Source organism: Colius striatus, chromosome 1 (assembly GCF_028858725.1).
Source record: "Colius striatus isolate bColStr4 chromosome 1, bColStr4.1.hap1, whole genome shotgun sequence".
NCBI classification, from domain to species: domain Eukaryota; kingdom Metazoa; phylum Chordata; class Aves; order Coliiformes; family Coliidae; genus Colius; species Colius striatus.
This window is the reverse complement of record NC_084759.1, coordinates 3,026,932-3,049,221: the sequence shown is the minus strand read 5'-3', so window position 1 is coordinate 3,049,221 and position 22,290 is coordinate 3,026,932. Positions and strand designations below refer to the sequence as shown.

General features: G+C 44.2%; 1 protein-coding gene across 3 annotated transcripts in view; it reads left to right on the top strand.

Moving 5' to 3' along the window:
- Positions 1–21,823, top strand: part of RSF1 (remodeling and spacing factor 1) — a 68,274-nt gene extending 46,451 nt beyond the window's left edge. For all 3 annotated transcript variants that reach the window (XM_061990419.1, XM_061990426.1, XM_061990435.1), the window contains 8 exons: positions 841–920; positions 4,517–4,571; positions 5,835–5,944; positions 9,754–9,821; positions 10,899–11,106; positions 13,424–13,647; positions 16,082–16,273; positions 19,159–21,823. In XM_061990419.1, the coding sequence (XP_061846403.1) occupies positions 841–920; positions 4,517–4,571; positions 5,835–5,944; positions 9,754–9,821; positions 10,899–11,106; positions 13,424–13,647; positions 16,082–16,273; positions 19,159–19,730 (1,509 nt within the window). In that variant the 3' untranslated portion in view covers positions 19,731–21,823. The remainder of the gene's footprint in view (positions 1–840; positions 921–4,516; positions 4,572–5,834; positions 5,945–9,753; positions 9,822–10,898; positions 11,107–13,423; positions 13,648–16,081; positions 16,274–19,158) is intronic.
- Positions 21,824–22,290: the final 467 nt, after the last annotated feature.

The window sequence follows — 22,290 nt, the reverse complement described above, 5'->3', positions numbered from 1 at the left end:
TTTGCCAAAAGGGCTGTTGCCCTGCAAAAAGCTGGACACTGTGTGGTATGGCTGGACTGAGCATTGATTTTTGGTTGTCTCCTGAGGAATATTTTGAAGTAGTGATCACCTTGAATAGATAAGGATGTTTTCTTTACACAGTTGGGGATTGCAGCTTGTCTAGTTGCTTTTCAGTCATTTTTCATATGAAGCATGACAGATTTGTAAAAGTGTGAAGATCATCCTTGGCAACAGTTCCATGAGGGCATTCACATGGAACAAGGCACAATTTGTCCATAAAAAAGTAATTTTTACATATGTCTCCTTAAGTTGTGTTCTAAAATGTGGAACATTGGGTAAGAAAATGATGCTGAAGCAGATCTCCTTTCACTGTGGTGTCTTCAGGCGCGTGTGTTCTCCAGAGGTTTAGTGACAAACAGGTGTCACTGTGTATACACACTGAGCTTTGTTTATGGAGATTTATGGATGTCTGTGAAATCCTCAGGTTTCTCCGAGGCAAAGCTGTAAATACCAACAAAAATATGATCCTAATTTAGAAGTATGTTTATTGTAAACATCTTTGTTACTTGCTTTAGGCAAGTAATTTACTGTTTCCTACAGTAAATGCCAGTTACTGGGAGGATGCAGCTGGGTAGCAGTTCATGGTGAAGTACATGTGTTTTAGGAAGACAGTCTTTTGTTATAAAGTCTTGTTCAAGGAGGATCCTCCTGTGTAGGAAGGAGCTCACCCTTTTTCCAGACATTAATGTGACAAATACAGAAATAACAGATGAAGTGTGTGAAAGTTGGATGAAAACAGCTGGTTGTGAAAGAAACTAATACTGTGTTTCATTCCCTTAGAAATTGCTCTGTGAGAAATTAGAAGAACAATTACAAGACCTGGATGTTGTCTTAAAGAAGAAGGAGCGTGCAGAACGCAGGTACTGCTGCTTGGTTGTGTTCTCAGCAAGCTGCTCTGAAGAGGGGTGGCAATAACTGAAGGAGCATTAAAGTAACTGGGATGAGGGAGAGGAAAGTAGTGATGAGACTGGGAACTGGTAAGACCAGTTTTAACTTCCCACTGATTCTTGGTGGGGCGGTGCTGGAAGAGTTTGCCAGAAGGGATAAGTCCAGTAATTATAAAGGATAAGCAAATATGTTTGTATTAAACCTTGGTTAAGGTGCCTGAACACAAATTTGGCTTTCCTGTACCACTACTTAAATCAGCACGTGTCAGTAACACTGTCAGCCATGTGTAGAGTTCCTGTAAACAAGGTTAAGTCTAGGCTTAGCTACAAAGGTCACCCAGACCAATGTGGGGTTTGAGTCGTGTTGCTTTAGATTCTGTTAAACTTTACCAAACTGACAACATTATGCAATTGCTGTAGTGCAGTGGGCCAGCTGAATTACAGCTGTGAAGTTCTGTGTCCATCCCTGCTGTAACTGAAGACTAAATGCAAACCAATTTCCTGCATTTATGAACCCCATCCTTAATGTTTGGAACAACATATCTGCAGTTTTCAGACTTGAAAAGGAGGGAGATGAAGGACAATCTGCATAATTTATGCCTTTTAAGACATATCTTGAGCACGTTTCAATACCATCTGTATGCATCATTTAACAAAACTTTGTATTAATTGTACCTTAGAAGGGAAATGTCAGCAGCAGGTGAGACCCTTTCCAAGAAAGTAACTGAGCAGGCTTATTTGTAGCAGTACAGTAACATGGCATGGGATGTAGTGATTGCTGGGAAGAGCAAAGCACAATCTGTGCCTCCTTTCGGCTTCCTGGTTGTTTAAACCTCTGTTGCTGGTGCAGCAGCAACAATGATAGTGGCAGATCAGTTACCAACTGTTGCTAACATCGCTGCTTCTGCTCACAGTGGATCTAGATCACAGTGTGGTAAAATTATCCCAGATATCCTAGATATTATGCCAATTCTAGTATTTGTAGCACTGGGAACAAAACTGTTAGCTGTTTTGATGAGTGAGCTCAGCTTACTCGCAGCCTCCATCTGTGCAGGAGTATGGACACAAGAGCTGTGTCTGCTGCTCTGCTTTATGGTGGGAAGACTCATTATTCCAAACAAATTTTTGGATCTGCTTTGGTAAATATTCTGCTGGCAAACAGTCAAGCTTCTTCCAGTCTGGCTTGCTTTCTTAAAATCACTAGTGTTGCATAAAAATGCTATCTTTGAACTGTTACAAGGGAGCATACAGTTGGTATCATAGCAGTTTTCAGAGTCTGAAACAGATGTTCAACAACTGTTTGGCAATCTGACCCTCATACCAAAACAAACCTGATTTTTTCTGTGGTACATCATAACATTGCTTTTTAAGAAGAGAAATGAGCTTGGGTTATCATAGATTTTGTGGAATCATTTAGGCTGGAAAAGACCTTTAAGATTATTGAGTCCATCTGTTCCCCAGCACTGCCATGGCCACCACTAAACTGTGTCCCTCAGCCTCACAGCTACACAGCTTTGGAATCTGTCCAGGGATGGGGACTCCACCAACTCCCTGGGCAGCCTCTTCCAGGGCTTGACAGCCCTTTTAGGGAAGAGATTGCTTTTCATCTCCAGTCTAAACCTCCACTGGGACAACTTGAGGCTATTTCCTCTTGTCCTGTCACTTGTAACTTGGGAACAGAGACCAACCCCCAGCTCCCTGCAGCCTCCTGTGAGGGAGTGTCAGAGAGTGCTGCTGTGTCCCCTCAGGCTCCTCTTCTCCAGGCTCAACACCCCCATTCCCTCAGCCCCTCCCCAGCACCCTTGTGCTCCAGCCCCTTCCCCAGCTCTGTGCCCGGCTCTGGCCACGCTGCAGCCCCTCAGTGTCCCTGTGGCAGTGAGTGAGGGGCCCAGCACTGACACAGCCCTGGAGCTGCGGCCTCCCCAGGGCCCAGCACAGGGGCCGGGCACTGCCCTGGGGCTGCTGCCACCCCAGTGCTGAGCCCAGCCAGGCTGCCCTTGGCCTTCTTGCCCCCCTGGGCACGCTGCTGCCTCCTGTTCAGCCCCTGCCACCAACCCCCCCAGGCCCTTTCCCTCCAGCAGCTTCCCAGCCCCTCTGCCCCAGCCTGGAGCTGCCTGGCCTTGGGGTCATACAGTTTCGTGACACAAAATTTGAATGTTGAAAGGCTTCAGTAATCTTCATGGTGGTATATTTTAGGAAATTGTAAGGCCCCTTCCCCCTTACCAGAAAAGGCTGTCATGTCAAACCGTGACAGGTAAAAAAGTTGAAGAATTGTATGTCAGAAGAAATGACAGTCCTTACTGCAGCTTGGTGTAAAAGTTAAAAGCAGATTGGTTGGCTGGGGCACAGGAATATTGTAATGGAATGTTTCTGTGAAATCACAGCATGTGTTGTCTTTCTTTTTGGCAAAGAGAAAAAAATCACCTGTCTCATCCTGGGCACACACACTTAATAGATTCTTTGAACCAATGTTGTTACTGTGCTTGTCAGTTGTTGTGCTCTTTCAGTTACTCTTTACCTTTCAGGAATCTGATACAATTGATTCAGCTGCTCCAAGCATTATGTCACAGACTGTTTTTTAATGAAAACTTTAGATTTCAGGTTGACTCACAAAGACATAAATGATAGTCATACTCTGGTTTTTTATGTTTATGAATTCAGGGTTCTCCTGCAACAGGGGAATTTTGGGTTTCTCATGTACACATTGACTTCTATAATCATGTCCTACCAACAACTAGAGGGAGTGGACATGAAAACCTTTATGCATTCCCCATTTAATTCATGTTAGAGCCTCAGACTTCTTGACAGAAAATTGCACTAGAGAGTACTTGTGTACTTCTTCCAGATTCCTCCTTTCATGCACTGTCTTGATGTATCTGTAGCAACTTCTGCAGCTACTTCCACTACAGCACTTCCTCTTGGAAGGATTTATAACCAGTCAGTGCTTATCTGCACCTACTGGAGAGCTGTTGGTTCAAATGGTTTAAAATACTGGTTAAAGTGATGAGCTTCTGTGCCCTGCATATTCAGAAGGAAAGCTATGTTGATCTTTGTTCAATCTGTTCTCCTCTTAAAAAGAATTGCTATGTAGGTGATTTTTTGTGCTCTGTTGTTTCTAGAGTTGATTGTTCCTGCCCTGGTCTAAAATCCATCACTTCTGGATTGCATCTCATCTTTATGTCTTTTCCAGCTCAATGTGGTTTTTAATTCCCCTTTTACCTTTCAGTGCCTCTGAGGTTGGTGGTGGCTATGGGTCTGACAGCATAATCTTGATCACAACATTATAACTGCTTTTTAACACCCCAATTCAATCATTTCTGTAGTGCTGGCAATCCCCAAGTACTGTTGTTTGTCAGAATGCTTTGGAAATCTCTCACATTATACATGCAGGGAAATGTAACCACAGTTGGAATTATGTGCCAAATCTCCAAAATAAGTTATCAGTCGGAACATCCTTTTGGGATGCTTCTGCCTAGAGATAGTAAAAGCTTCAAATGGTGCTAATTACAGCATTATTTATATATCTGCAGTCTTTCTGTCAGCTTCTTCTCATTTTTTCTCTCCTAAAGAAAAGAGCGCCTGGTGTACGTGGGTATCAGCATTGAGAACATCATTCCACCTCAGGTAAGTCACTGGGGCTATGTTGTATTGTTTTCTTTTCCAAACTCCTCAGGACAGAAGTTTCTCAGGGTATGTTAAAAATGCCAGTAACATCTTGGAAAGAAAAATCAATCTCTGTGCAGGTCAGAATTGATTCCAGATCCTTTGGTTTAGACTGAGATTGAATTTAGCAGGGAAACCAAGGGAGCTGTGTTGTGTTTATTAAAGCCAAGTGGTATCACACAGTGAGGGGTTGCAGAATCACCTCCCTACCCCTTACACGTGGGTTTTGAGTGCACTGCCATCCTGTAGTTTATAAAGGTGGGATTCCACGTCTATAACTCTGGTGTTTTGCTGTGTAGTTGTCCTGGTCTGAGCTCGTTGTCCTGCCTTTCCTTTGGCACTGATGGAAATCTTGGCTTACAATTCCAAGGGAATATGTAATATCTATAAGAAACTCAACATTTTCCTTTGACAAATTGAAGTCACATGCGGTTAAAAGCTATAAACATTTAGTGTTTTTAGTAACAGATTCTTTCATAGGGCTTCCCTTTACAGAAGAGGAAGAATGTTTTTATTCATGTGGAGAACAGCCTCTTCTCACTAAGTACATTTTAAAGTGATTCTTTTGAAGTTGGACCCAAATGCCTTCATCCAAGATTATGTAATCTGTTCCTTGCATGACAGTTTCATTTTAAAGTGTTTTGTTTGTTTTAACATAGACTTTCCACTTTATGATAAGGTCAATTTGTCTCTGGATAACAGAAAAATGATAGCAGGCTTTACAAACTTGCAAAAGACTCTCTGGCTGGGAGTAAACCATTGATAAACTCAGCCTAGGGGCTGATATTGCTTGTTCAATTAAGAATTTGGAAACGTCATAAAATTAACCTGTGTGAAAATTAATTGAAACTGCACCACATAAAGGTGTCCCTGTGTCCAGTATTTAGAGGTGCTAGCAACAATTTGTTCAGCTGCTGCTTTTACTAGTCCTGGGAGTATCACCTGAAGCACCGTCTTGGTGTTGTAGTGTAAACACAAAAATGTAATACCCTGAACCCTTAAACTTGGCAATGTTGTGAAATTATGTAGCCAGTAAGGGCAATATGTGCAAGTGACCATGTGAACTGTGTGTAACAAGTCATTATATTGCAGCCAAAATGTGTTGTGTTGGGCATATGAGCTTTCTAGATTGTATGAATATCTGTATCATGTGAGTGCAGTCAGCGTGTGCGTGGAGGGAGGGGCGAGATAAAGCTTTTTGACTCTCCTCTTTCATGTGAACAGGAGCCAGAAATACCTGAAGGACAGGAAGAAAAGAAGAAAGATTCCAAAAAGCCAAAGTCAAAGCTGCTTGAAAGGAGATCTACCAGAACCCGAAAGTGCATAAGCTACAGGTCAGCAGCTTGTTTAAACAGCTTGTACAACAGAGAAAAGTCATACTGGTGTTTGTTTCTCAGGCAACCCGCCATTTCTCATGCACACCTTTACACTGAAACAAGAGGCCGAACTGAAGTGACTTTGTTCTTTCCCCTGCATTTCAGTTGTGCTTGATGGTTGTCAAAGCACATGAGGTCATGTAGAATCATAGAAAAATGTTATCTGTAAGAGACCTTTAAGCTCTTGGAGTGCAGCCTTTGTCCCAGCCCTATAAACCACTGGACCATTTCCCTCTGTGCAACATCCACCTGGCTCTGAAACCTCTGCAGGGACAGTGACTCCAGCACCTCCCTGGGCAGCCCCTTCCAATGCCTGACAGCCCTGGCACCAAAGAAATTCCTCCTCACATCCAGCCTGAACTTCCCCTGGCACAGCTTGAGGCCATTTCCTGCTTGTCATTAGGGAGAACAGACTGACCCCTACCTGGCTACAGCTGCCTTTCAGGTAGTTGCAGAGAGTGAGAAGGTCTCCCCTGAGCCTTCTTTTCTCCAGACTCAACAGCCCCAGATCCCTCAGCCCTTCCTCATCTGAGACATGCTCCAAACCCTTTCCTAGCTTGGCAGCCCAGCTCTGGATCCTCTCCAGCACCTCAATGTCCTTCTTGTAGAGAGGGGCCCAAAACTGGACACAGGATTTGAGGTGCAGCCTGACCAAAGCCGAGTCCAGTGGAATGATCACCTCCCTGCTCCTGCTGACAGCACTGTTCCTGAGCCAGGCCAGCATGCCAGTGAAGGGATGATACATAAAAAAATTAATGTACATGGTACTTTTTTCAGGAGTACTGCAGGTGGTTTTGTTGTTCCTATAGTTTCTGAAGTAAGTTAAAGCAGGTGAATCATACCTTTTTATTGAAAGAAAGTCTTATGCTTGTGTCTATAAAGGCCTTAAATTCCTCTCTGTTTTTTCCCCTCCTGATGACTTCTTTATGTGAAAGGGGCATGAAACTTAAAATGCAGTTTTGACACGGTATGTTGAAAACTGGTCTGTAACCCTTTGGATAAAAATGCAATTAGTAGTTTAAAATTCCAAGATACTTAGACTCTGTGCACACTGAAAGTAGACCAGGTCAATGAAGTTCCAAACTTGCTGTTATCTTTTGTGTATGAGCAGCTCTGCAGAGAGAGACCTGGGAGTCCTGATTGATAATAAACTAAACATGAGCCAGCAATGTGCCCTCGTGGGCAAGAAGCCAATGGCATCTGGGATGCATCAAGAAGAGTGTGGGCAGCAGGTCAAGGGAGGTTCTGCTCCCCCTCTACTCTGACCTGATGAGGCCTCATCTGGAGTCCCGTGTCCAGTTCTGGGCTCCTCAGCTCAAGAGGGACAGGGAAGTGCTGGAGAGAGGCCAGTGCAGGGCCACCAAGATGATCAGAGGATTGGAGCAACTTTCATACAAGGAAAGGCTGTGGGACCTGGGGCTGTTTAGTCTGGAGAAGAGGAAACTGAGGGGAGATCTTATTAACATTTATAAATAACTAAAGGGTGGGTGTCAGGAGCTTGGGACATTCCTTTTTTCTATTGTATCTAGCAACAGGACAAGGGGTGATGGGATGAAGCTGGAACACAAAAAGTTCCACTTAAACAAAAGGAAAAACTATTTCTCTGTGAGGTGAGGGAGCCCTGGCACAGGCTGCCCAGAGGGGTTGTGGAGGCTCCTTCTCTGGAGGCCTTCAAGACTCGCCTTGACATGTTCTTATGTGACCTGATCTAGGTGACCCTGCTTCTGCAGCAGGGTTGGACTGGATGATCTATAAAGGTCCCTTCCATCCCCTACCATTCTATGATTCTATGATTACCTCGAGGTGTTCTGATGCTTTTGCAGGCCACCCAGCATGTAGGCTGCCTTTTGGGATTACAGCAGAATGTGGTTGCCTGACAGCTTGTGGGATTTTGTCCCAGTTGCATTAGGAATATGTAAAAAAAAAATCTTTTCTGTACTTGCTCTATGTAGACCTTTATCAGAAAAAATGAGAACATTCCAACTTTCAAAACCTTCCAACAGTAGCCATGATTTAACTCAGTCAGCCAGGTTTTGCCAGTGAGGCCAGTCGTGGCATTTGTATATGCTGCGTTTTCCAGCCTGCTCAACCTGACTCTGCTTAGCTCTTGATTTTTGATCATTTCTTTAATGAACAGCAGAAGCCATGCTAATGAAAATGCCATTGCTGCTTTGGGAATTTTAAGTGTTTCTGTAAGGAAACAGGCAAGATGATATTATGTTCCTGACAGGTCAGGCTGCATGTGACCAGGAGGAAAAAAAACAACCCTTCCCTATAGAGTCTCTGGCACAACTTCAACAGGACACATGCTGTGCAAAGACAGGAATTCTTATTGGAAATAGTGTTTCATGTAGTGTTCTGATACAGAATGAGAAAGTCTTTCTTACAGACCCCATCATAGACAGGACTTTGAGTTGGTGAAAATACTGCACGTGTCAGCACATCACCTCAGATTTACACGTCCTCAGGCAAGTCCCATTGGACTGTGTGTGCTTTCCTGCAGTGACTTGAAAGTGTTCAGTGATTTCTCACATTTTAAAGAGTTTGAGGTTTTTTTCAGTGGTGTAGAGAGAAAATAGTGTTTGAGTTAACGTGGAACTAATCTATTGATGGAATAATTTCAGAGTCACTTCCATGCTGTGTAAAGGTGTCTGAAACAACAGGCAGTTGTTCTTGGGGAATATGAAGAGACCTGATATCCATCACCTCCTTTTTAAAGGAGAAAGTGTTTTTCTGCTTATTATTGGAATATAGAGTAATATTAGATCTTTTCTTTTCTTCTTCTGCTGGAGGTTACTGAGGAGAACCAACATAAATGTAACTGTAGGGTTTCTTGTGTGAGTGAGAAACTGGATCTTTAATGAAAGTGTTGTCCAAGTATTAGTTGTTTCCATCCAAAAAAATACCCCAAGTTTGATTTCTGAATAAAATATCTTTCCTCTAGAGTGAATAAAAGGTGTACAAGGTTCAGCATGCTAAATCTCAAGGCATCCATCTAGTATGGGTAGCAATCCTTTGATTATGAATTCGTAAGTGAAGTCACCCATGCAACGGGACTTGATCCTTTTTGCTGTTGCCTCTCAATGAGTTCCTCCACGTGTAGAGATTTCTGTGTTTACACACATATATTTTGCTTTTGTTTGTCCTCTTTAATTATGAAACACAACTTCACAGATTATTTATGTAATAACTACAAAGAGCTGTATACAGTGTGTTCTGTCTGCTCAGCTTAGGAAGCTACAGATCCATAAAGCGTCAATTGCTGTGAGTTGAAGAGGAGAAAGAAGCCATCTGAAATAAGTTTTCAAGGGAAATTTAGACAGAATGAATAATGTTATTTTGACTTGAATAAGTGCTTTTCAGGAAGTCTGTTTTGCAGATCAGTGGTGTGTATGTCATCTAATGAAAGGGGTGGAAGACATGACTAATATTGTGTGTGAAAGATGCCACCCATAGCATCTTAAAGAACTTGCAAATTACAGATTATTAAATTCAGTGGTATATCATGTAAAATGAAAGTGGGTTTCTGTTCACATAAATCACTAGGAAGAGAGCCAGGCAATGATAAGTAATCTACTCATGAATAGAAATAAGAAACAGTCCTTTTAAAAAATGGCTATTTTAATCATCATCCCAGCCCATTACCTTTATGTTATTATACATCCAGTCTGTTGTCTGTGTAGTGTGATTTCTCAGAGCAGTTTTAGATTTTGAGGTACATTCTCATAATACAATTAAGGTAGCAAATGAAAGCTGTTACTTTTTAGGTTTGATGAATTTGATGAGGCAATTGATGAGGCGATTGAAGACGACATCAAGGAGGCTGATGGAGGAGGTATGTTTCCAACACTTGTTTTTCATTGCAGTGGTGATAAGAAGAGGGAGAATACATGTATTTTGATGTGAGAAGCATCAAATATAATCTTCTTCCTTCAACTTTGTAGTTTACAGTTTTTACTGCTGTATTTTTCAAATCAGATTAGTTAATCTCTCTTGGGAATGGCCATCCCAGGCTGCCAAAAGATGGTCATGATAGTTGAATTCAACTTGTGTATATTTTCATATGTCAATGTAATGAATAACCATGACAAGAAAGCTCTTAAAATTAATTTGCTACGTTTTGGATTTAAGTTAGGAATGGCAACTAGTGCTATTGACACATGTTCCCTGTAAAAACTGGGCTCGTAAGTTGATCTGCAGTTGGAGCCCCTAAAGTCTGGGCCTACAGAATTGTTGTATTAATTCAGATCTGTAAGCACTTTGCAGCTGAATGGGAATAAGGCTAAACGATGATGGTGTTTGTTGCATGCTAAGACAACATGGGAGACCAAAAGAGAGATCTTCAACAGTATGTGAGAGATGTAGATGGATTTGACCTTTTACATCACCTTAACTTGCCTGGAGAAAACCACCATGAGACCTTCTCCCTCAGTTGTTTGGCTCGTGGCATCTCTGCATAGACCCTCGTTTTCAGAGCTCAGTGGATGTGTGCAGATAGTCTGGAAATCAGAGATCCATGAGTGTGTAACACATAAACATAACTAAGTCTCAGCAGTAAAAGCAGCTTTTCAGAACCTCCTCTCCCTGTCCAAACAGCAGCTTAAACAGTGCCTCTCCTGAGAGAGATAATTCAGGTTTACGAAAAAATTGTACTTCCTGATATCTGCCCAGCTGAAAAGGCACTTAATGTGGGTTGGGGCTGAGAATCACATCTTCTGCCTGGACCTCAGTATTTCCAAGTGACCACAGCTGAGGCTGTGCCTGTTTGGGAGCAAGACTCCAGAGACAGTGTTGCGTGACAAAAGCTACTCTGCTGTGCACAAGGTGAAGCTAGAGGCATGGAAGGGAGATGTGGACCAAGGTAAATTAAAAAATAAACTCTTTTTTTTCCCCTTTCTATCACTGAATTCAGGCATTGGCCGAGGCAAAGACATGTCTAATATCACAGGTCACCGTGGAAAAGACATTTCCACAATCCTAGAAGAAGAAAGGAAAGAGAACAAACGACCACAGAGGGCTGCTGCAGCACGGCGCAAGAAACGACGGCGACTGAACGACTTGGATAGTGACAGTAACCTGGATGAAGAAGAGAGTGAGGATGAATTCAAGATCAGTGATGGGTAGGTCTTGCAATTTAACTTCCAGCCCAAGTTACAGACCGCTACAAGCTTCTGTGACTCTGCAGTGCACCTGAGACTGTCACTAGGAGCACATGCCCAGTGCTGGAACAGCTCATCTCGGGGCCAGCAAGAGTCCTCCCAGCCCTGGGGAATGCCATTGTCCTGGGAAAGTTGTACTCTGGATCCATGTGCTGAAATCATTTAATCTGTATTTTGAGGAAAACACATTCTGGAAATGTTACTGTTGTATTTGAGGCCACACTGTGGGGTTCTGTACACAGTTATGTCAGTGGAGGAGGCAGATGGGCTCAGTTCTCTGCCCGATCTGCTGCTAATCTCTAGGAGAAATCCTTCACAAGGAAGTAGCTAAAATGAGGCTGGTTGTTTCCTTTAGAAAATATGCCCCGTGTTCTGGGAGTTCTCTTTGCCCTGATGGTCATTTAGAAATTGGAAGGACATACAGAAATGTATAGCATGGAAATGGAAATTTAGAGCATATAGAACTTGAAAGGTTCTGAAATCAATTCTTGATTTGTGCTCTCTAGGAGGTGGTTTGAAAACAGCCAAAGGAGTGGTTTATGCTGCAGAAGAAAAAACACATGTGATGTGAAGCTTTAAATGCTAAATAAGTATTTGTGTGCCTCACTGAACCCTGCCCATGGAATCTCTCATCATTCAGTCCATGCAGTTCCCAACATTAAAAAAAGTCTGTTATTTTAGGTGTCCTTTATACTTCCATGAAGAAACATAATGGAGTGTCTGGGCTCTTTACCATCAACATTTAAAGCTTTACACCACTCAGTGGGCCGATTCACTAAGTGTGTGGATAATCTATACAACACAGATGCAAATTCGGAGCTTTGTTTTTCACGTGTGACCACGCTGAGGACGTTTCAGTGGTGTCTTGAACAGTTGAGCTAAATGTACTGGAAATTTCCAATCAATGAGTGTAGCTTGGGGAAATCTCCAGAATTAATAGTGCATCTGTTAAAGTGTGTTCACGCATTTTCATCTCCAGCCTCCTGCTGAACGCCTTCTGGGTGTGATACTGGGGTTTCCATTCTGCTGGCAGCCAAATGCAAGTGACTGCACCTTCAGCACTTGGCAGTTTTTAGGAAAGCATTGGCTCACTTTGGAAATGAGGAGAATGTTAGAAGCTGATAAGTTTGAGAGATGCCTATTTTGCACGAGAGCAACAGCTTTGTGTTCAGACACGAAGTCTAACTCTCTGAAATTGCTTAGGAGCGTGGTGGGTTCGTGAGGGGACGTCCTCTCTGCGAGAAAATGGTGGGTGTTTTGTTCCCCTCCATGGACAGTGCTCATCCATCATCACTGCTCTGCAGATGTTACACTGCAGTGAGCTATGAACACTCTAGAATCTGTCTTGTGTACATAAGATTTGTGTGATTTTCTTTCTAAGACCACTTAATTTGCATAAATGAGTTGCTTGTAAATCTGGCCATGCTGATGGCAATGGGCTGAGGGCAATGGGATGAGGCTGAACAAGGGCAATGGCTGGGTCCTGCCCTTGGGCCACAACAACCCCAGGCAGGCTGGGGCAGAGGGGCTGGAAAGCTGCTGGAGAGAAAGGGCCTGGGGAGGTTGGTGCCAGCGGCTGAACAGGAGCCAGCAGCGTGCCCAGGGGGGCAAGAAGGCCAAGGGCATCCTGGCTTGGATCAGAAATAGTGTGACCAGGAGGACCAAGGAAGTGATTGTTCTCTTGTGCTGGGCCCTGGTGAGGCTGCACCCCAAATACTGTATCCATTTCTGGGCCCCTCACTACAAGAGGGACACTGAGGGGCTGGAGTGTGGCCAGAGCCAGGCAGTGCAGCTGGAGAAGGGACTGGAGCACAAGTCTGATGAGATGCAGCTGAGGGAGCTGGGAATGTTTAGCCTGGAGAAGAGGAGGCTGAGAGGAGACACGATCACTCTCTATGACTAGCTGTAGTGAGGTGGGGATTGGTCTCTTACGTCCAGTAACAAATGACAGGACATGAGGGAAGGGGTTTATGTTAACCAGGGGAAGTTTAGATTGGACATTAGGGAGAAGTTTTTTACCAAGAGGGTTGTTAGGCATTGACATGGGCTGCCCAGGAGGTGGTGGAGTCCCCATCCCCAGAGATATTCAGAAGACACATGGCTGAGGTGCTGAGGGCCCTGGGTTAGTGATGGGCTTGGCAGTGTGAGGTGAGGGGTCGGACTCGATCTTAGAGATCTTGTCCAACAGTAACGATTCTATGATTCTAAAATACAAGTACCATTTTGCTCCTTAGTTTCCAATATCTCTTTCTGTTGTCCATGGTGTCTGTTTGAACAGATCTCAGGATGAGTTTGTTATATCAGAGGAGAACCTGGATGAAAGTGAAGACGACCCACCATCTAACGAAGACAGCGATTCCGAGTTCTGTGCCCGCATTTCCAGGCGCCACCTCGCCAGGCCCATGAGGCAAAGCAGAAGGTTACGGAGGAAAACAGTCAAGAAAAAATACTCTGAAGATGACGAAGATGAAGACTCTGAGGACAATTCAAGCAGAGAATCTGGTGAGTGTAAGAAGGCTTTGATATACCCTGTACTGGAGAGAGGAGCTGACCTTGCTTTGTTCGTTTGCTTTGGTCAATTCAGGCGTCGCCTTTGCTGTAAGCAGATTGCTGCTTGTTCTGCTGGGAGTATTCTGCAGGAAACTGCCTCTTGAGTACAAGGTTCTTGGCATTTTAATTACATCTTTAAATGAATGCTTGTGCTATGTTTCAAAAGGCCACCTTTCTGGATAGTTTGTCATTCTGTGCCTTCATGTTTGGCACATGATTGGAGGGAAGAGAAAGGAGACAGAAAAAAAAATGTGCTTCTTTATAGCTGCTTAAGACCTTCCAAATACCCTTGAAAAAGCTTCTGAAAGAAATATTTCCCTTCAGTTTGTAAGGAAGAAAACCCCTTCAGTTGTGTGGCATTCTCTGTTCTCTGGCAGCCTTGAAAGCCAACTTTGAATCTGGCTTCTAGGATTGTCCTTTTTGATTAATAATACCTGAAGACTCTTGTGTCATAGGAGAAGCAAATAATTCACTTGATTCTCCTTGTGCCTCAACCAGTTTGTTTTCTATTTGCACAGTTTGAAGTGTAAGGATAGTACCCATTCAATATTTAAACCTTTTCATGACCTTTCTCTGAAGACTGTCTTGTTTCTGCTTGTTTCAGACCCACTCCTAGAAAATGACAGACACATAAGCACTTTTTTTTACTTATTCGTATTAGGAAATTAAGGTACTTGTTGCACTGGAACATTAACTTGTTGCAGTGTGTTACCTTTCCAGTGTTTTATCTGTCTCTAGAGTACAGATGATGAACATGTTGAAGTGGCTTTGAAGGATTGGTTTCCAAAAGGAGGACTCGTGCACAGAGAGATGAAGATAGCTGTATGCACTCGAAATAGCTGCTATATTCATGAGCTGGTATCAATGAAGGTACTGGCAGAAGTCTAAAGAGATCGGTGATCTGTTCTAGAGTGCACAGAAGCCCCTGTTTGTTTCTAGGTGGAAACACTTCTGTGGTGAAATCAGCTGACTCCAGTCTCATGCCATGTATATCTCAGAGTGTAGTCTTAACTATGTGTTTCTCTCTTTTACCCCCATTATTGTCCCTCAGGATCCTGCTTAAACCTATTTTGAGCGAAGGAGATAAGGTACTCTGTAAGTGGCTTTGTTTTCAGTCTCCAGAGATGGAGTTTCTTTCTGCAGGTGGTTGTTCTTGTTGACTTGCTCTGATTCTTTCCCAAAATATTTTAGGAAGTGGATGCCACTTTGATCTGGTGTCAATCACTTACTTAGAAACAGTATGTGACATGTAGAAATGTATCTTGGGATAATTGATATGGCACAGCTCAGTGAAAAAGCTGCTAAAGCTGATTCAAGACTATTTTCAGCTGATGTAAATACATTTAATTCCTAAAGCCAGTAGCTGCAGTAGGCTGGGGCAGGAAGAACTGTGAAGGATGGTAAGTTTCTTCTACACAGTTTCTGTTTCAAGCACACTTACAATTGAGTGAAACTGATTTTTGTTGTTAAGTTAATTCTATAACTCAGACCTTACGTGGAGTTTCATCTTGTCAGTGGTTTTTCATCTACATCTTCTTAGAAATGTTCAAGTTGAGTACATGTTACTTACATTTTAAAAGCAGAAAAGGGTTTCTAGTGTCATGTGCATCATGAACTCCAGTAAGGTTGTTGCAACTGTCAGAGTCTAGAGAGTAGGTGAAGGGTCTGGAGAACGAGTCTGATGAGGAGCAGCTGAGGGAACTGGGGATATTCAGCCTGGAGAAGAGGAGGGTGAGAGGAGATGTGATCACTCTTTGCAGTTACCTGAAGGGGAGTTGTAGTGAGGTGGGGGTCGGTGTCTTCTCTCCAGTAATGAATGATCAGACATGAGGAAATGTGTTCAGGTTGCATCAGAGGAGGTTTAGATTGGACATCAGCTCTCACCAAGAGAGTTATTAAGCATTGGAAGGGGCTGCCCAGGGAGGTGGGGGAGTCCCCATCCCCTGGAGATATTCAGAAGATGTGTAGATGAAGTACTGAGCGATATGGTTGAGTTTAGTGACAGGCCTGGCAGTGTGAGGTGAGGGGTTGGACTCAATGATCTTAAAGGACTTTTCCAAGCACAATGATTCTATGAACTGTAGAGGAGGCATCTTTGGCACCAAGTAAAGATGAGGGAACAAAAACAGTGGAAGGAATCTCCCTTCTGGAGGAGACGGGAGAAGGATTTATGAGGAGATTCTAAAATCAAGCAATTCTATGCTGCTGATGAATGGGGGGACTGATGCAGGAGCCTGGAAGGGGTCAGAGTAGTTGGTGGCACGATGGTTGAGACTCTCCTGTGCTGGAAGAGTGTGTGACTTTATTGGTGCTGATCTGAAGCTCATCTTAATTGTGCAGTTTTGCTACACAAGAATAACACAAATTACTTTTTTCCTCTGTGCAGAGAGTGGTGACTACACAGATTACAGTGATGATGACTACCTGGAAACTAGGAGAAGAAGATCAAGACGGAATCAGAAGAGACCAGTTAATTATAAGGAAGATTCAGAAAGCGATGGCTCCCAGAAAAGTGTCCGATACGGGAAGGAGCTAAGAAGAGTTCACAAACGCAGGCTCTCCACTTCAGATAGTGAAGGTAAAATACACAGTCCCCCGTTTGCAGGAGCTGGTGTGTGTCAGCATTAACATGAAGAGAAAACTGGATATAATTCAGACATTTCAGAGGATCTTCTTTCTAGAGTTCCTTGATGTTCCTCGGAAACAGTCCAGTGTCCTGACACACTGTTCACAGTCACTTTGCAAAGTCATCACTGTCCCTAATCCTGGCTCCCAGGTCCAAACTTACTGTGTCTGGCACAGTGTTGGGATTCCAAAACTGGCACTAGTGTGACTGTATCACCACTTTTGTTAAGAAGTCACAAAGCTTCAAACCACAGACCTTTAAAAACTTTAAAAAGGGTGGTGTCCTGACGCTGTTTGTGCTGGTTGTTAAGACGGGAGGAAGCCTGATGTCAGCAGTGTCAGTCACACCAGGAGTGACCCGTGTGCATTCTGATCTAAAATTAGCTTTTACAAAAGCAGCCACTGACAAAAGCCCAGCTTAGGAGGCCTTAGATGTGGCTTTCAGAGACACTGAGTGGTTCAGTTTGCAGTGGATGCAATGGGTAAGTTTTGAAAGCACTGGCCTGAGTCCACAGAGCATTAGAGAATCCTCTCAGATGAAGGGAAACATAGAAATCATAGGATCATTTTGGTTGGAAAAGACCTTTAAGATCATCGAGTCCAACCCCTCCCCTCACCCTGCCAAGCCCATCACTAACCCATGGCCCTCAGCACCTCAGCTTTACAGTTTTGAAATGTCTCCAGGGATAGGGACTCCCCCAGCTCCCTGGGCAGCGTGGCACAGGGGCTGACACCCCTCTCAGGGAAACAGTTCTGCCTCAGCTCCAATCTGACCCGCCCCTGGGGCAACTTGAGGCTGTTTTCCTTGTCCTATCGCTTGTTACTTGGGAGAAGAGACCAACCTTCACCTCGCTACAGCCTCCTTTCAGGTAGTTGTAGAGAGTGCTGATGTCTCCCCTCAGCCTTCTCTTCTCAAGGCTGAAGATCCCCAGCTCCCTCAGCTGCTCCTCATAAGACTTGTTCTGCAGACCCTTCACCAGGTGCATTGCTCTGATCTTACACTTCAGGAGTCTGTTCTCAGAGGCTCGATGCAGAGGCTCTCTGCTGACCAGCTGCTGACCAGCTGCTTCATGGTGGCTGAGTGTTTTGCTGCCTGCACTTGTGACTTTATATTGTACCTGGTTGATGGGATCTCTCTCCGTGAAATCCCATTTCCTCAGGTATTTCAGAGACTTGTCTTTGGTGTATGAAAATCAGCACCATCAGCAGTCAGCAGAAAGGCTGTCAGCATGTAGGAGATCTTCCAGTTTGACAAAAAAAAGGGTCTCCTGTAAAAGGGCAGCAGACTCTAGGATGCAGTTAGGCACCATTCACAAGCTTTGGCAGAAGCTTGGTATAGTGTATATATGTATTTTTATGATAGTGCAGCCCTTAATTGGACTGTCAGTTTCTGGAAGGATGATGAAGGGAGTGGAGTGTCTCCCTTATGATGAAAGGCTGAGGGAGCTGGGGCTCTTCAGCTTGGAGGAGAGGAGAGTGAGGGGTGACCTCATTCATGGTTACAAATCCATCAAGGGTGGGTGTGAGGAGGCTGGAGCCAGGCTGTGCTCAGTGATGGCCAATGATAGGGACAAGGGGCAATGGGGACAAGCTGGAACAGAAGAAGTTCCAAAGCAACACAAGGCCAAAGTTGTCCCACTGGAAGGGGCTGCCCAGATGGGCTGTGGAGTCTTCTTCTCCAGGGAATATTCCAAACCCAGCTGGATGAGTTCCTGTGTGCCCTACTCTAGGTGGCCCTGCTCTGGCAGGGGGGTTGCACTGGATGAGCTTTCAAGGTCCCTTTCAACCCTTGAGATTCTGTGATTCTGTGAAGGATGTAAAGGAGGTGCAGTGGGACTGGGAATACAGTTCTGTGTTATTCCTGACGTGCAGCTCTCACTTTTAGGAGGGAATATACCTGCCCCCAGTGCCTTTGGTACTCCTCAGATGGGAAACCTAATATCAGTAAATTGTTGTAGACACTACTGGAGCAGTTTATTCATAGAATCACAGAATGGTGGGGGTTGGAAGAGACCTTTAGAGATCATCCAGTCCAACCCCCCTGCAGAAGCAGGTCCCACCTAGATCAGGTCACACAGGAACGTGTCCAGGTGGGTCTTGAAGCCCTCCAAGGAAGGAGCCTCCACACCCTCCCTGGGCAGCCTGGGCCAGGGCTCCCTCACTCCAACACTGAAACAGTTTGTTCTTATATTTAAATGGAACTTTTTGTGTTCCAGCTTCATCCCATCACCCCTTGTCCTGTCACTGGATAGAACAGAAAAAAGTGCTACCCCAATGTCCTGACACTCACCATTGAGATATTTGTAACTATTAATGAGATCCACCCTCAGTCTCCTCCAGACTAAACAACCCCAGTTCCTGCAGCCTTTCCTCAGAAGGAAGATGCTCCAGTCCCCTGAGCATCTTGGTGGCCCTGCACTGGCCTCTCTCCAGCAGTTCTCTGTCCCTCTTGAGCTGAGGAGCCCAGAACTGGCCACAGGACTCCAGATGAGGCCTCACCAGGCCAGAGTAGAGAGGGAGCAGAACTTCCCATGACCTGCTGCCCACACTTTTCTTGATGCCCCCAGGATGTCACCGGCCTTCTTGCCCACGAGGGCACGTTGCTGGCTCATGGTCAGTTTCTTGTCAGCCAGCACTCCCAGGTCTCTCTCCCAGAGCTGCTCCCCAGCAGGTCAATCCCTTTTATTTTAAAAGTAAAAAAGAACGTGAGTTCTGACACAGCTGGAGAACCAGGAGGAGATGGAAATGCGCGTTGTGGGAGAGTGGTGGGTTTGTAACGGGTGTGAGAGAGCCAGCAGTGCAATTTGCTAACGGCTTTGAGTCTGCTGCTTGTTCCAGAGAGCTACACATCTAAGAACTCTGAAGACGACGAATCCACAAAGGAGTCCAAGCGACTGATTCGAAAACGTCGGCGAAGTACAGACGACTACTCTGAGGAAGAAGGGGAGGAGGAGGAGGAAGGGAGGCCTGTGCGCAAGCGGCTCAACCGAATCGAGACGGACGACGAAGACAACTGCGAGAACGCGACCGAGGACGTAGAGACCCCCACTCCTGCAAATAAGCTGCCAGCACCACAAGCCCCTCAAGACAACACCAAGAAGCACTGCTACCGGATAGAAAGCGACGAGGAGGATGACTTCGACAACGTAGGGAAAGTAGAGAGCCCTTTGGACTACAGCCTGGTGGATTTGCCTTCCACCAACGGACAGAGCCCGGGTAAAACCATTGAGAACTTGATTGGGAAGCCCAGTGAGAAGAGCCAGGCGCCCAAGGACAGCACGGCCGGCGCCAGCCTGGCGCCCAACGGCACGGGCAGCGGGCAGGAAGCCGTGGGGCCGGAGGAAGATGAAGATGAACTTTTGAGAGTGACTGACCTTGTCGATTACGTCTGTAACAGTGAACAGTTATAAGACTTCCATTTTTGTGCTAATTTATTCCACGGTAGCTCATACCAGCGGGCCAGTTATTAAAAGCTGTTTTATTTTTCCTAGAAAATTCTCCACTACAGTACCACTTTTTAGAAGCAAGAATTTCACCAGTCCTGCAGTCTTTCTGTGAAGTGACCAGTTTTGAACTTTGAAGATGAATAGCTGTAAATTCCCTCTCTTAACCCCCCTCTCCCTTCTCCTCCCGAGTCCATGGTCCTGGGTAATTTCACTCACAAAAACCTTATAACAACAAGAGATTTGTATATTTTTGACTTTATATTTCCTGAGTGCATACAAATTTGTGGCAACGGGGTGGCCTAAGAAAGCATTCCAAATCAGTCAGGGCCCAAACCGGAACTGGGGTGGGTTTGGCTCAAGGGGTTGGGGGGGGAGGGGATGCAGAAGCACTTGTGCTTTAGCTTTTTCATATGAGATATATATTATATTTAAATGTTCACAACTTAGATTACAATTTAACAGACAGTTAAAAGCAAAACTTAATGTCTGTACTGTCGCATTTTGTGAGTTGTAGGTTAACATACCATAGCTCATTTTAGTAATCACCTTCATGGAGTTGCAGTTTGATTTTAATACTGGAGAGGCAAACAGAATTCTTAAAGGCCAAGAAGGTACCATAAACAAGAACTCTACTATCCATTATGACTTGCAGACTTTCCTAATAAACATCCTTTAAAGTGTTTGTACAGTAAAGTGTACTGTAATGAAGTTCTTGACAGTCGAAACACGTAGCCACGAGTTTCCAAAGCGATCTCACGCGTAGTTCAGCAGGCGGCTTGGATGCAGCGTGTGGCGTGGGAGGACGGACCCCTGTGAACCAGGCTGTAAGGTGGAGGGCATCTTGACATGCTGCAAACGTGTACAGACAAATGAACTCCTTCGTTAGCTGCCCGGCCACTCGAGTTTCACCATCTGCTGCAGTATTCTGAGTGAAGTTGTGTTTGTGCAAAGGGAATTGACCACAGGATGGCAGTGCATCAGAGGATGGAGGGAGTGTCAAATAAACCGTGACTGATCCATTCATGTCCTTAAAATCTACTTCAAATTGAAGTAAACAAATGGAACAGGTTTGGGCTTTTTTTTTCCCTTTTGGAGGTTTTCTGTTTCAGAGTTTCTGTGTGTGTGTGTGTGTTTTGTTTTGATTTTACTTCTCTGCCTGGATGTATCAGCAGGTTTTGAATGTAGTGTTGGCCTTTGGCCATTAGAATTTTCTTAAAATACATTTTAATAATTGTCATGTGACCCAACTGGTTTCAAGAAGCAGCATTCCTGAGAGAAAACGCCAAGATCAACTGATCAACTCTAGAGTGGGCATGAGGTGATAATGTGCTTTCATTCAAGAACAAAAAGGCAACAAAGGAAGAACCCATGATGGGGCACTTAAAGAGCAGAGCTGAGATTTGTTTTGGGTAGCATTCTGTTTTCACTCTGAATTAAGATGCAAGCTCTAGCATTTGTACATGTTGTAGGACACAGCTCAAAACCTCTGCCAAAGGCTGAAACCCAAAAAGGTCACATCTTATTAATCCTTTTGCTCTGAGATTGGGATTTTTGACTGGTGTTTATGTCCATTGCCGGCAATGGATGCACCAAAACTGCTGCTGCCACCAAGGAGTGAGTTCTCCTTTCCTGCCCAATCTGATTCCCTTCCATTAGACTGTCAGCCATTAAGCACTTCTGTTTCTTTGTAATAAAACTGGCATTAGGCCTTTACTAAATACCTCTCTAGAAAACCTAGATTCAAAAGTTAACCTTCCTTCTGGCCTAGAAAGTCTTGGTTTTGTTTCCTCACCTTCTCAATCAGAACCAACCCCTGACTCTTCCTCCTGGGGGTTCTAGCAGTGCACATATCCTGTCACAAAGCTAGAACTAGTAGAGGTGCAAAAAGATGGAACTTATCATCTTCTGTGCTAAGCAAGCTTGTGATTTAAAAAGAGAGAAAGCAGCCTCTCTATATAATTCTGTTAAAGAATAAATATTTGTCTGCCTTACTGATGTTTACCTGCTTATGGAAACTATGAATAGTTATTAAAACAGGGTAGTGAAAAGCCACAGAAGTTTAGAATGATTTCTTGAAAAGCAGAGGGAGCATTTTAAAGCTGCTCTGGTGTTTTTTCTTTGCTTAGATGATGCATAAATATGGTGCTTCTACATTAACACTTGTGTTTTAAAACAAGAACATACAGCTCCCACCTTCCAATGTTGTTAATTGCTGAGCATTTTTAATGCTCACAGTGTACACTGTCTGACACACATGCAGCAAATGCTGCAAATGGTGGTTCCTCATTTGTTTTAGCAGTGCCATAACCTTTCTTGTTGCCTAATGGAGCCTTTTAGTATCTGATCGGTGCTGTGTTAAATACTCTTGCTTGTAGAGTCAACTCCACATGTTAAATACTTAGTGGGCAAGTAATTGTAAATGTAGCAAAAGACAAAAAGAGTTACAATAGAGAACACACCAACCAGGAAAAAGAAAGGAGTTAGGGAGTGATGTGAAAGCAGGAAAGCCCAGGAAGCAGAGCTG